General features: G+C 39.8%; 1 protein-coding gene across 1 annotated transcript; it reads right to left on the bottom strand.

The window, feature by feature from the left end:
- Nucleotides 1-5,000: 5,000 nt before the first annotated feature.
- Nucleotides 5,001-13,212, bottom strand: gata4 (GATA binding protein 4). Its single transcript, XM_004541825.4, has 6 exons — nucleotides 12,459-13,212; nucleotides 8,030-8,196; nucleotides 7,792-7,917; nucleotides 7,320-7,401; nucleotides 6,907-7,061; nucleotides 5,001-6,722 (listed from the first exon to the last, which is right to left on the bottom strand). The coding sequence occupies exons 1-6, from the start codon at nucleotides 12,979-12,981 to the stop codon at nucleotides 6,597-6,599; spliced, it is 1,179 nt and encodes a 392-aa protein (XP_004541882.1). The 5' UTR covers nucleotides 12,982-13,212; the 3' UTR covers nucleotides 5,001-6,596.
- Nucleotides 13,213-15,210: the final 1,998 nt, after the last annotated feature.

Below are 15,210 nucleotides of genomic sequence, written 5' to 3'. Positions count from 1 at the left end.
AAAACACTAATGCGATGCTGGACCGTGCGGAGGAAGGTGAGAAATCGACACATCAGTCTGCAGTTTGGGGAACTCAATGAGCAGAAGAAAAATTAGAGGGCTGTGCGCTGTGTAGACCACAAGAGGAACACACAAACTTCTCAATGTTGCACTGCTCACACAAGGGCCAGAGTCTCTTTGTCTATGACAGGATAATTCAGGCGGTATGAATTAAATCCCCTACATGACCAGAATTATGTAGAAAGGTGTCAGCTGAGCTAATTGTAGACTCGACTAAATACCGACTTATCCAAAATGTACCATGTACGGAGGAGCGAAATCTCCAGGCAAGCCAAAAATGTCTGAATGTTATTACCAATATTAATCCCACCTGCCCTAGCTCTGCTGTGTTCCAGAGTGTAAAGAGATGCAGCAACCGCTGATGTTCATGGTTACTTCCTCTTTGCAAAACTGGAAAACTGCTGGAGTGTGACACAAAATAAGTAGGTTTAACACTTTCTAAGGGAGATGTCACCTGTATGGGTGAACACTGGGGCCTATATATGGACTGGAGCCATAGTTTCTCTTGCTTTCTTAAAATTTCTTAAGATGACAATCAATTCATTACATCTATTACAAGACAAGATATGCAGTCAGTGTGAGAGGAATTCAATTTAATGTGAAAAATATACAACAAGACAAACAGCTTTTGTAGCCATATTACCAAGTTACCTGTAATTTGAGTTTTTGTATGTCATACTTGCACTGTTCTTGTCTTGTTCTACTTGCATAATGTGTATGTTTAAGCTGTGGACCCTAAGCTTCACAATTTCATCTCTCTGTATACTTATATACAACTGGGATGACAATAAAGTTTCCTTTGACAGTTTGAAATGTGTCAGATCTTAAACGTTACGTCTCAAATGAAGATACACAGATTTCTTGAATGAGAACGCTGCAGTCTGGCACCTCTGGCTGTGGCAACATGCACCATATGAGTTTACTGACCTTGATGATCTAAGACAGAACCAGGAAAGGACTTTTTACTTTACTTACTCTCTTCCTCGATTTTTTTTAAGCTTTGGATTTTGCAAAAAATACTTTCTTCCATTAAACTCGGAAGCTTTAAAACTAACAAGTTGTATGAGCGGCCTGATAGCTGAGTACTAAGAGTGAAGGCCAAAATCTATCAGCAAAAAAAGAAAGAAAAAATCCCCCCAAAATTAAATGAATAATCTTGACAGGCGCTCAACATGAGCATATTTCCCCAGTCTTGGCTCATTTACACTGGCTTCCAATACGTTGTAGAATTGATTTTAAGATTTTATTGTTTGTTTTTTGAATCTCTAAATGGATTAGCTCCGTCATACCTCTATGATCTGTTAACTAAAAATACTCCTAATAGAACTCATGTCAGCTGATAAGTTGCTTCTAGTTGTCCCTAGAAGCAGGCTAAAAAACAGAGGAGACCAGGCCTTTGCGATTGCTGCATCCAAACTTTGGAACAGTCTGCCTCTTGAAATTAGGGTCTCTCCAACACTTGACATTTTTAAAACCCGTTTGAAAACACATTTTTACTCTGTAGCTTTTAATTTTGACAGAGTTTTGTTTTGTTCTTTTTGTGTGTTTGATCTACTTTTTCCTTTTTTACTATGTCCAGCACTTTGGTCAACCTGTGTTGTTTTTGAAAGTGCTTATAAATAAATTAATTGATTGACTGATTGATTGAATATTTTAAAAAATGTCTTCTGAAACACAGTTAGAAAAGCACCACACATAAAAGAGCACATATGCAAATTAGTTCTAAAAAAAATCAAGTTGCCAAGACAAGTTGCCTCTACTCGCTTACCTCCGTCAACTGAAACCACAGGAAGGAAAACACCTAGAAGACAGATTAAAAATACAAATACAAAATATGTCAGCGTTGTTTAAAATTACACAGTGAAAAGCACCACACAGCTGTTTTAACTGAAATATATCATAGATGGGAGCAGACTTCATAAATAACTCTGTCCTTTTATGAGGAAAGACTCCTGAGGGCTGATGTTTAATAAAAGAAGCAGCTCTTCAGCAATGTTTAGGTCATAGCCACAAAGGCCTGAGTATTACTGGAAGGAGGAGCTACGTACTGACAAATGACAGCCTGGCTGAAAAAATGTAGTGCAATAGATCAGGTTATGAGGCTTTTTCTGTCTGGAGATCCTAAATTAAGACAGAGCCTGGCAAAGAAGGGTTATAAGTTTGGCTGAGGTGAGAAGACTGGATGGATTTTCCAATGTGAAATAGTTTCCAGGTGTTGTAACAAGACGATCACAAATTGTTGTGTGTATTTGTTTTGTTTTAGGCAATAGTGAACCAAATGTAGTCACACAAGTAGTTCAATAATATGTTACCTGCGGGAAATGAAGAGTTATTGAGTCAAGTAGTGTCTGTTTAGTTAACTACTAAATCTATATATAAAAAAGAAGAAATGTGACCACATAATACAGGTCGGTTCATCCAACAATATCAGCTATAGCTGGTACAGTTTGATAAAAACGTATCCAGTGTGTTATCCTGCTGCAAGCAGCCATCACAAGATCAGTACACTGTGGGCTTAAAGGGATGGTAATGGTCAACAACAAAATTCAGGCAGTCTGTGGCTTTTAAATGTTGCTAAATTGGTACAAAGGGGCCCAAACTGTGTCAGTAAAATATTTGCCCGCACCATCAGCACCACCCTGAACCATTGATACAAGGTGCGAGTGATCCATGCGTCCGTGTAGTCCGGAATTCTTATCCTACTATCTGAATGTTGCAGCAGAAACGGAGAGTCCGCAAACCAGGCAACATGTTTCAAATCTTCTGTTGTGCAGTTTCGGTGAGCAGGTGTGAAATGTGGACTCGGTTTCTTGTTCTTAGCTGACAGGAGTGGAACCTGGTGTGGTCTTCTGCTGCTGATGAAGCCCATCTGTTTCAAGGTGCTGTGCGTTCAAGGATGCACTTCTGCATATGCTGGTTGTAGCAATCACTTATATGATTTACTGTTGCCTTCCTATCAACTCAGCGCAGTCTGGCCGTTCTCCTCTGACCTCTGACATCAACAAGACTTTTTCACACAACTATTTTCTCTTTTTCTGACTGTTCACTGTAAACATTGGAGATTTTTGTGTGGGAAAATCCCAGCAGCAGTTTCTGAAATATTCGGCTGAGCTCTTTTGGCATCAACAACCATCTCATGTCCCTGAACCAGGTCACTTAAATCACTTTTCTTTGCCATTCACACAGCAAGTGTCCAACAAGTTTTAGCTCTTCATCAGTACCAGACACAGTTCCCATAAAACTACAGATGTCCTTAAAAGAACCGAGGTTTAACATCGTCATTGTCCGGCTCCATCCATCCATCCATTCGCTTCCGCTTATCCTTTTCAGGGTCGCGGGGGTCGCTGGAGCCTATCCCAGCTGTCATAGGGCGAGAGGCGGGGTACACCCTGGACAGGTCGCCAGTCTGTCGCAGGGCTAACACACAGGGACAGACAACCATTCGCACTCACATTCATTCGCACATTCACACCTAGTGACAATTTGGATTATCCAATTAACCTATTCCCACAAGCTGCATGTCTTTGGACGGTGGGAGGAAGCCGGAGTACCCAGAGGGAACCCACGCAAACACGGGGAGAACATGCAAACTCCACACAGAAAGACCCCGGCCTGATGGTGGAATTGAACTCAGGACCTTCTTGCTGTGCGGCAACAGTACTAACCACCGTGCCACCGTGCTCATTGTCCGGCTTTTGTGTGAAATTCATTAATAATGGATATATTTGCATCACAGGACAAGCTGTGGTCACCCCTGGACACGTGAAGCCTGTGCAACTAGAAGGACCAATCTCCTCTTGGAGCTGACATCATCCTGGGCTAACGCACAGCAATCTGGGATGAAAGTTTTGGAGTATCTAAAATTTAATCGAGCCACAAATCATTTTTTCCTCAATGACTCAGTGAACAGTAATTTTTTAGTTTCACCACGACATCACTGATGAATGCTGTGAAGACGACAAACAGCATTCTTGGGCAGTGATTGAAAGACAGGAGGAGATTATCATGTACGGGCCTTATTATCCTAACTATAGAGAACATAGTGAGGACCTCGTTATCAGCCAAACCCAGGAACTTCTGGAGTCAGAGAGTTTCTCTGAAGACATAAAGGGCTACATCTTCACTGTGAACAGCCCAAGTTTGGCAAGATATGCCAACCCGTGCATGCTGAACTTGGTTCATAAGGCTCTGGAGAGGTGGAATGCACTTGGAGTGAAGACTCATATTGGCCATATGAAGTGCTTGGGCTTTAGAGGAACCAGAGAAAATCTGTTTCAGGGTGTTAACTACAAACAGGTGGAGTGCCTAAATCAAACTGTGGACTATGAGAGTTATGTTAAAGCAGCTGAAATGAGCACCGATCTTAATCTTTTGTGTGAAACTGTGTTTTCTCTTCTTAAGCGCTTGCTGGGGCCTCAACAAGAAAACATCCACTTTGCAGCCACCATGCAGAAGCAGGACAGGAAGACTTATTTTAAAAGCATGCGTTCTATATTTGAAAGCAAACCAGCGCATGAGAAGAAAAAAAATCCTGACGCAGAGGGTGAAGGCACTGATCGACTCTGCAGAAGTTCTGCTTTCGATGAGTACCGAAAGTCTCCAGGAATATTTAGAAAGAGGGCGTGTTTTTGCACTTGGTTACACATTTAGCTCACAAGCATGTGATGCTGGCCTCGAGGATATAATGAGACTTGCGTTTCAGCAGTGTTGGAGGGACTTGGTACAGGACAAGTGTGCAGAGGTCATCAGAGAAAAGTTGACTGAGGACTTTAACCACTGTGCCCTTCAGCTTTTTACCAAAAACACCGTGAACATCACAGAGCAATTTTTACAAATTGGGAAATTAAGAGGACTCAAAGGCTCCACGTGCTTTTGAGAAGAAGATGAAGTTATTGTAAGACACTGTCATTAGAAACAGAATGAATTCCACCACCTTTGCATACTGTTTGCATTATGTCAAAATGCTGTGTCTTTATTAGTGTCTTTGTCTACAATATGTCACAGATCATACTGGAGTGGAGTTTTTACATAGAAGCAGTAGCAATATCCTACATTTACAATGGTTGCCTCCATGCTTTTAGAAAGCAAATTGAAGTAATGCTAACATACTGTACAGTTAATCCTTTACAGCTTATTGGTCAGTCCTTATATAGTAGATGGTAATCCGATGATGACGGTGATGATAATGATGTGGTTTGGCGCTAAACCTTTTAATTAAAGTCCAGTGGTTGCATGCCTGTGCATCTGTCAGCAGGGGGAGCTATGTGGCCTCCACATCACAATCATCACGTGCACTCTTCCTGCGCAGGTAGTTTATCATGTGTTGTAAGAGATGCCAATACTGACGTGTATTTTTCATACTTTGAATGGAAGAAAGTGATAAGGAGCTGTTATTATTGCACTGAGTAGTAGATCGTGTAGCGATCGGATAACTGGCACTGGGGAGTGGTGGATCCCATAAAGTAAGTTTAGGGGGGAATAGTCATTCAAAGGTTAGATGGGCTAATTACACAGTTGCCTTTTAACTGCAGATTCTTGTCAGCAGAAATACCGATCTGCCAATGACAAAACATACTGTTGTGCAGGATGGCCCACTGCCGTGGATCCCTGGGACACTCTATATAACCTGTTTTATATTTGCTTTACCTTCTATTGCAGTTTGAAAAGAGTATAACAGATCGCTCATTGTTTCAGTTTGCTGAATTTAACCTGCATAGAAACACTTAATAGTTTGCGTCTGCTGCAATCTTATTACATTACAACTGAACTACAAAAAAGTACTCGTTTAATTAAACCTGCAAACCCTAAAAGGCACTGTACTTTCCCCTAAACAGCGTGCCAGTTTCTTTGGATGAATCCAAGGGAAGATTTTATCCCACACAGTTAAAAAAAAAAAAAATCAAAGCTTTAAGCACCATGAAGAAAAATGTGTGGAAAGTCTATTGTTGAATTGCCTTGATACAACCAGTGGAAAGTGATCAACTCTACTATATTTCTGGTTCTTTTATATACATGTATCTGAGCTGGCCTTTAAATACACTTTCTGTAAACCTGGTGGTGCAACTTTTTACATTAAGTTTAAAAATTGTGATTTTCTTTTTAAACATTTTTTGTGTATTTTAATGTTTTTCCTTTTTGGCAAAATATCCACAATCATATGCAAATAAAAAAAAAAGTTATTTTAAAAAAAATGACTATAACTATTATTGTCATGTATTATGTTACAGTATTTATCTGTCGAGGAGGGTGACGAAAAGTTTTCTGTCGTGTTACTGAGTGAATCTAGTCACTGCTCTTCTTTCAGATTTCTATAACAAAGTCCATTCAAGTCCTTGTTTGCTCTGAGTTCACACACAGTGTGTGCAGCACTGTAAGGCCTCGTTTCTTCTGTAGTAGCTCCCAGATTTCTGTTCCTGCACTGACAACGCTGCACAGCGGGCAGGAAACAGATGGTCTGAACCCAGAGTCTGTCAGGAGACTTTAATAGGTATTCTGTGGTTAGGTAGGTTTTTGAGATGTTGGGTTGTAGGTTTTTTCTAAGCCAGGATTAGGCTGTTCCAGGGTTCAGCTTTGGAGCCAGAGGACCCGTTGTGCCCCCCAGGGGACATCTTCAGGGGAATGGGGCCTCCTTGAGTTGCCATGTAGGCTGGCAAAGCAGAAATCTGGAGAGATAATGGAGAAGGTGATGAGAAGTGGAATTTTTGCCATCTTTCTGTTCACTTCCCACTACCACTGAGTGACACGTGGTTAGGGAGGCATTGATTTTTACACTAATGTCTACCAAAAATCTGAGTTTATCGTAAATTTCTTAATGTCCTTTGAGATTTCGCCATTGAGGTGTCTCACCTGTGCATGTGAGCTGTGATGTGTGTACAAGCTGTGATTTTCTGGCTCCGTCTTTATCTGGCGAGTCTCCTCTGCAGTGGTGGTAGTGGTGGAGGTGGTGGAGGCGCGGGGAGTGCTGCTGGGTGTAATCGGAGCCCCCTCATTGCCTGGTGTCCCTGCAGGGTACAGCACAGGTGAGGTTACAGGTGTTGTACACATGTGATCCGTCCTTGATACGTAAACCTGTATCACATTTGCACTGATAAATCTAAAAACGTTTATTTCTTCGGTTTGAAAGTACAAAGGACAACAGGTGACAGCAGAAAATTATCACTCTAATGTAGAACACAGGGGAGAAACGACATTTACGGCTCTGCTCCTGCTTGCTCTTAAATAGAAACACAAATATAATCAAGTGTGTTTTTGAAGCCCACCAGTTTGGGATTTATTGAGGTTCTTAGGTTTGCGTTTGCGGGTCTGGATCCCCTCTTTCTTCATAGCCAAAGGTCGAGGGACCTGTCGAGACACAAAGACAAAGAAAGAACCTTAAAGAAAACGCAGGTTGTATTAATATATATTAAACAATCAAAAAGGCTGGAAAACAGTTTTTAAAGAAAAGTTGATCACTGACTTGATGCAGTTTCTTAATGTCTTTTCATTTAGATGTTCTGCATTAATTTTTATTTTGCAAACCATCATATGTGCAAGTTTAAGACAAAGTTAGAGAGGCAAGGCTGAGATGGTTTGGACATGTGTAGAGGAGGGATAGTGGAGCTGCCAGGAAGACCACGGAAGAAGTGTGACAGAAGAAGATACAGGGATAGGTTGAGATGGATGCGACCCCTAAAGGGAGCACCCGAAAGAAGAAGAAGAGTGCAAGAGTTCTCCCATTGTTCTCTCTCTTACCCCGTGGAGTTTCATGTAGAGCCCACAGGCGTTGCAGACCGGCTCTCCCTCTGCGTTTCGTCGCCACAGGGTGGTGGTGGTGGTGTGACAGTTGGTGCAGGACAGGCCCACCCTCCTCGAGGCAGACTGCCACAGATAAAACATGTCGGTCGTCAGTGGAGTGACATTTAGCAAAGAGATGAAAGCATCTGTTTTACAGGACTTGCTAAAGGAGAAGATGAAATCGTGGGTGACCAACCAGCCGTCTCTGGGGTTTGATAAGAGGTCTGTTGATGCCGTTCATCTTATGGTACAGCCCGCAGGCGTTACACAGGTAGTGACCGGTACCGTCTCGCCTCCAGAGGGGGGTTGACATCGCTCCGCAGTTCACGCACTCTCGGCCCTCAGCGAAGTCATCAAACAAATCTGATAAGAGATGACAAATATAAGCCAAAAAGTTCTTTTTCTTGAGATGGGGCCACTGGTCATTTCTAACCTTTTGTAAGTAAAATACAAAATATGATCTGAAGTAACACTCAAATATTACTGGAACAGTTATGCTACAATACTTCTTAGAGAAATTAACCTCCAGCCGCTCTGATACCGCAAATATAAATCCATTGCTTTCCTTTTTTTTTTTTTTTTTTTTTTTTTTTTTTTTTTTTTTTTTTTTGGCTGATAAAAAAAAAAAAAAAAAAAAAAATCCATTGCTTTCCTGTACATTCAGACCCTGACAGTGATCAAGCAGTACAGTGGCATTCATGCACCAGCAGGAGGTGCAGGCTGGATCCACTCAGGGGCCCACACAACCGCAACCTGGAGTCCTTCCTTAGCTCGCAACCCCCCGACCCCCACCCCCATGAGATAAAGGGTGGCTGGAAATAAAGATGGAATAGAGCTCAGTCCTACTGAAATGTCTATCATACCTCTTTCTCTTTTTCTTTTTCACTTAGCGGGACATCTGATAAATGTGATAAATGTAATCTTCACTCTCTCATCTGGCACATAACAAAGTGTCTCCCAAGAACCTCTTAACTATTTGGGATAGGAGACATCAATCTTTGGAATAGAGGTGAGAACACTACTAGTCCTTCTTCATATTTCAGCAATGCCACCACCAGCACGAGCTGTAATCTAAAATACGTGTCAGGTCTGAGAGCACCTTGATAAACAGCAGAAAACAGCAACGTATTAACTGTGGACGTCCCGTTCAAATCCTAATGTGTTTTAATCACACACACTTCGCTGTGCATAATTGCTCTTCTTCAGATAGCGTAAATCTGGCCCACATGTGTTCCTCCCTCGCCGCGCTGTGCAACCGGACAGGCAGTTGCACACATGCAGGCCTCCTCAAGGCTGAGAGCCAAACAGACACGACAGGGCGAGCTAACCTTGAGCGAGGCAGCAATTGTAGCCAACACAACGCAGCAACATGAGACAATACACAAAAGAAATATCTAAATGGAAGTTTTCATGCCCACTGTTTATATGTCAGCGTTTATCATAGTGCAGTTAAAAAACCCAGACACAAATGCTTTAGGAGGCCAGGAGTGAAAATAGAAATACAGAGTGTACATGGTGTCAGCTGTTACAAGGAAAAGGCTAAAGTCAGCAAGATAATGATTGTATCTGTAAACTTATTTTTAACATTAAAAGATTTAACTTTAATAGAATGAGTATTTTCTGAGTATTTTCTTGGGATTTTACACTTTTGCATTTTGGGAAACATAACCAGATTAATTAATCAGATTATCATTTAAGTCATAAATCTTTCTGAAATTTCAATGAAACTTCAATTAAGAAAAGTGATTTAACTCAACATGCTGGCCAACACAGCGTGATTAGCTACTATAAGAAACAATAATAATTATAATAATGTACTGCTGTAAATTAACAGTTCAATTTTCAGCAATGGCAAAATTTTAGGGTACATACTGTACTAAGTATTCCACTCAAGTTTTCTGATTTAAATTCTGATTTTAAAGTTTTTTTAAAAAGATTTTTTTAAAATGTAAAAAAGGGGGGCCAGCATGCGAAATAGGACACATTGTTAAACATTATCCAACAACACTGTTTAATTGGCCCCATGAGTGAAAGAATGAAAAGACTAAACATGCCTGAATGCATAATAATAAAATATTTGTATTAAAATATCACCTCTTTCAGGGTTTATTTTTGATACCTTATTTAAGCCTTCAATTTGTTCTTTTTTTTACCTTGCTGTTCTTGCTTTACCTAGTAAAATACATTTTATTATATTAATATTTTATTAACGCATATTAATTATTACAATTTAACCTGATTTTAGGGGTACTTTGTTAGATTTTACTTTAATAGAATTTTTGTATTTTTTTCCATGTTGTTCATACAAATTCCACCTAAACTGCTTTCATGACTTCCAGGAATTTATCAGAGTCATAACATAGATATTAGAATCTGAAATATCGATGAATTATGCTGTCCTTTAGTTGAAAAGTTATCCCCCCCCCCCCCTCAATCTAATTAAACTTGAGCAAAGGATTGTTCAATTTAAGCATAAATAAATCCATGCATTGTATCCCACACTTAATAAATGCCAATATTGTTGTTTTCTACAATCAATATATTTATGGTTTGCAATTTTAACACGACCATGATAGCTTTGCTCAAAAGACAAAACTAAAGTGAATTTAGTTGTTCCATTTGAAGATCAAAACTGATTTTAGTTTAGTGCCCTCACATCCATTCAAGCTAAATGTCACTGAGCATTTCTGTGCGTTGATTAATGAATGAATTCTGATTAGATTTTATTTCCTCTTTTCCATCTTTACGGAACAAATGAGGGAGTTTCCCTTTCCCCAGAACAATGTGCTTTCGGCACCCGGCTGAAAGCCTCTTAATTAAACACAGAGACTTGATTGAATTTATTGAGATTGCACAACAGTGAGGTGTTACTGTTACGCTTGTAAACCAAATCAGAGTGAACACAGGGGTCTTTGTGACGAGTGTGATTGTAATAAGATGAAGAGCTCCGTTTGGATCAATGCTGTTATCTCTCTTTTTTAGAGATAATTTGAGAGATGCTTTTTTTTTTCTCCATGAAACTGTTGAGGGTCGGGGGGTGGGGAGGGGGGATGTGGCAGATGGAAACTGTACATGATATTTAGAAATGAGGAAGTAATGAGCTGTTAATCAGCTGTGAATAATAACTGATGTGGTGAAGAATGAGCGATAACGACTGGTTACTTCTGAGGATACTGAACTGGAAAAGTGGCCAGTTGTGCACGTTTGAATTAAAAGATGTTGCCCACCATCGTTCTGCATAAGTTCAGAAACTTTAGATGTAGGGGGGGAAGACAGTTTAAACAAACACAGTGCTTATTGGTGATGCAGACTATGCAAAACGTGAGCCACACAAAATCTGACAGCCTAAGCAAAATGAATGTGTTGTGAAATCTCCGTCATCCATGGTTCAGAGTACACTGCAGGCTGCAGCTACAGGCCAAAATCACATCCAGTACATAAAGGTCAGATATTAGATTAATCTGTTCACCTTAAAGTGACTTCTAACATGTCTTTTTAAATAATAATTATATATATATATATATATATATATATATATATATATATATATATATATATATATATATCTATAAGAATCGTGAAAGACTTCTTTAATAAATGATTGATGATATGTGACGCATGGATGAGATTCCCAGCAAGTAAAATCTGTCCTGATCCAAAAGGCCACAGTCAAACACAGCTCATAAACCGCAAATGGTGTTATCAACTCCACTTGTGTTAAATACTAATTTCAATCTTACCAATAATATTGCTCAGATTCATTCATAACTAATAGATAGCATGTTTCCTGTATGTTGTTTATGTTTAACTATTGTAAGTCTAACTTTGGGTGTTTGGATTGAGCCTGATGAGTGTTCATATATATATATATATATATATATATATATATATATATATATATATATATATATATATATGTGTGTGTGTGTGTGTGTGTGTGTGTGTGTGTGTGTGTGTGTGTGTGTGTGTGTGTATAGATAGATAGATAGATAGATAGATACATACATACATACATACATACATACATACATAGATATATAGTTAGGTATAGATATATATAGGGATTTAGAGATGTGTGCCACACATTTAAAACGGCTTATAAAACGTATTATTAATTTTGTTGAATTATTATAGATATAAAACTGTGTGGATTTGCACTCAAATGCATCTCAATTTAGGTTGTGTGAAAATGTTCATTTGTGATCAGCATAAATGTAAAAACGTGAACTTTTAGAAGATTTTCCCGAAGTCTATATAATTTTATATCTTTATAAACTATCAGAAATTGTACGTTAAATGTGTAAATATGAGTAAAAACATATATTCTTGTTCATGGTGTTAATGTTTTAAAATTCAGTTACCCTTTCTTTAAAATCACAATCTGCCTCTTTACAACCGCGTAAAAGTAACAAAATGGAGCCAAAATTGATATTGACCATTAATAATTAATGCACGTTTTTATATTTTTTAGTTTCGCCGATTAACTCTTATTAATTCCAACTTTTAATCTCTAAATTAAACAAATAATTGTGTTCTCCCTTTTGTAATCCATTTCATTTGTGCGTTTTTCCTTCTTAAAATACTGAAACACTGTATTTGTGTAAAAGTGTATTTTATTTCCTCACCTATGTTGGGGTGTCTTGTTGTCCCAGGAGGAGCGCCAGTTTGGAGACCGTGGAGAACCGGACTGTCGAAGGGGGACGCCGGCCACGTTCCGCCCACGTTAGGGCTCATGTAGGCCGAATAAGGGCTGTGATACGACCCGCTCAGACCGCGAGCGCTGTAGTGATCCCTACCGTTAGCGGAGATGTTCAGCGGACTTGTGTAAGAAACTGCCGTCTCCCGGGCCGTGGCCACCCCGGAGGACAGAGGCGGGCTGGTGGAGAAAGTGAAGCGCGGAGACACCGGGGAGTGGTTGTATGAGGGCACCGAGTCTGCCCCCGGCTGTGCCCACGCAGAGTGGCTCGACGCCGGGCTGCTCTGCTGCGACGCACCGGGCGCCTGAAGGTAAGGAAGCGCAGGAATCATGGGTGTGACGACCCGGGTGGTGGGGACATAAACCGGAGAGGTGCCCGCCGAGCCGTTATGAAGAAATCCGGCCTCGTATGAAGAGGGTCCGTGGTTGCTTGTCATTATGCCCTGGTACATATCCTCACCTTGAAGCTGGACATCCGCGTCGGTAGAAGGTATGAAGGCTGTGTGGATGCGGTTACGCACGGAACTACTGCGTGTTACCGCAAAACATCTGGTTTAAAGCAGCTCGCGAAGCTGGCTTAAGTCAGGCTACTTGTTCAGATCTGATCAAGTCAAGCAAAACAGCGCAACACTCAGAGAAGTGAAAATAAACGCATTAGTGAACACACAAGAGTGGAGGAGGAGTGACAGACCCTGTGATCAAGATCCAGCTGTCATTATCTATCTCTCTCTCTCTCTCTCTCTCTCTCTCTCTCTCTCTTTTTGCCAAAAACAAATCCAAACATTTTTTCTAATGACGTTTCCAAAACTGCACAGTATTTATTTCATGGATTCCAGATAGGCCTATCACATGGATTTGGCGAAGGCCGAGCACTTTTTGGGGGGGTCTATTTTCTTTCTGACCTATTATCTTTTGTTTAGAGGTGATTTTTTTTTTTAAATGTTGCTGTTTTTAAATGTTGCATTTTAATGTAATAAAAACATAAATATAAATAAAGACTTTCAAGTCTCCAAGGGAATTGGAGACTCGCTGCTTCACGTGGATCTTATTGGAGTCTAGCGGTTTCTTTTTCTGTCCTTATCGATTTTAAAACATCGCTATAAAATCATTTTTAGCGCTAGCACAAAATATCCAAATACTTTTTTTTATTAAATTAAAACCTGGCTGAACTCATTGAACGCCGATTTTTTAATTGCTGTTTTATTATTTATTTTTCGCTTATCTGAAATGAAGAATCGGGAATCTAAAGATCTAAACTTTGTGTTTCTTTTTTTTTAATGTTTTTTAAATCTATCAGATTTCAATTCTCGATTTTAGTCTTCTTTTTTGTTCTGTAATTATTCTGTGTGCTTTGACTTATATATTTTATAGGCTATTATTAAATATTTTTTACATCTGATAATTTCTCTCTCTCGCTCTCTATACAATAAAATAAAATAAAATAAAATAAAACTGGAGGCAGAGATATTGGTGTTATTGTTCTAATAATGTGTTATAATTACGATTAGCAACTTTCTTTCTGGTAATTCGAAGCGTCTTTTTTTTAAGGTTAATATCCGTTATTTACGACAGTTAAAAGTGCACATGCATCAGGCTATAACCTGTTGGAGGACGCATAGATGTACTTAGATGCGGAGGGATATTGCCTGTAAATAAATGAGCTGTGACCTGCAGGGGTCCCACGGGCCATTTATTCATTCGTGTTTTCGTCACAGCACTTCTCCACAGCCAGAAATGATTTTTCTTTTGTTGTGTGTTTTCATATTATTATTATTTTTGTTTTGACAAAATGAAGAATTGCGCTACTTTAGTCGGAAGTGTCCGGCGGCTGTTGTCCTCTCCAGGACAGATTTATACCTGTCATCAACACCAGTAAACCTAAACACACGAGGCCATTTCATTGTGCAGCCACTTCCCACTGACATCCCCTCACTGAATTATGTACTTCTACAGTGTGTGTGTGTGTGTGTGTGTGTGTGTGTGTGTGTGTGTGTGTGTGTGTGTGTGTGTGTGTGTGTGTGTGTTTGAAGAGACCAGGGATTCTGCTGTATGATGTGTAGTTTAAGCAATTATTAACTGTGGTTATTCATAATAATTCATGATGAATGAACCAATAAAACTATCTGTTTGGTATGCAAATCAGTGCTTATTCTTAGAATTAATTGGCCCCGCTGTAATGAATTGAAAATACCCTATTAATATTCATGAGAACACAATTGATCTATCAGTCTGTGCATAAAGCATGAATAATAACCTCTAACCTTCGTACTTTAGTATCGATTCCCCCCCCCCCCCCCCCTTTTTCTTGAACAAAGTCAAGGCAAACAGTGCAATATTGCCTGAGTGGAAACGGGCAACTGTCATCAATGTGTAACCATAGGCTGATAACAGAGCCACCAATTGCTGGCTAATAATATCTGGGCGTGGGTCTGTTAACCTGAGAAAGCATAAAGTAGCGGCAAAGTCGATTCATGAAAGAGACGCTTCGAGTTTTACAGCTCCAGTCACAGCGTGGAAGTTCGTTTTGTGACGCGAAATTTCTCCGTTCGCGTGTTTCGAGCAGGAGAAGAAGAAAGTGGAAAATTTCTGACGGTTGGTTGGCGGGAAAAAAAACCCCCAAAAAATATGTTGGTGTCGTTCTTCTTTAAAGCTGCTTCCAGCCGCAGCATAATCAGGCAAAA

This window comes from Maylandia zebra, linkage group LG15 (assembly GCF_041146795.1).
Source record: "Maylandia zebra isolate NMK-2024a linkage group LG15, Mzebra_GT3a, whole genome shotgun sequence".
NCBI lineage: Eukaryota > Metazoa > Chordata > Actinopteri > Cichliformes > Cichlidae > Maylandia > Maylandia zebra.
This window is presented reverse-complemented; position numbering and strand designations above follow the sequence as displayed.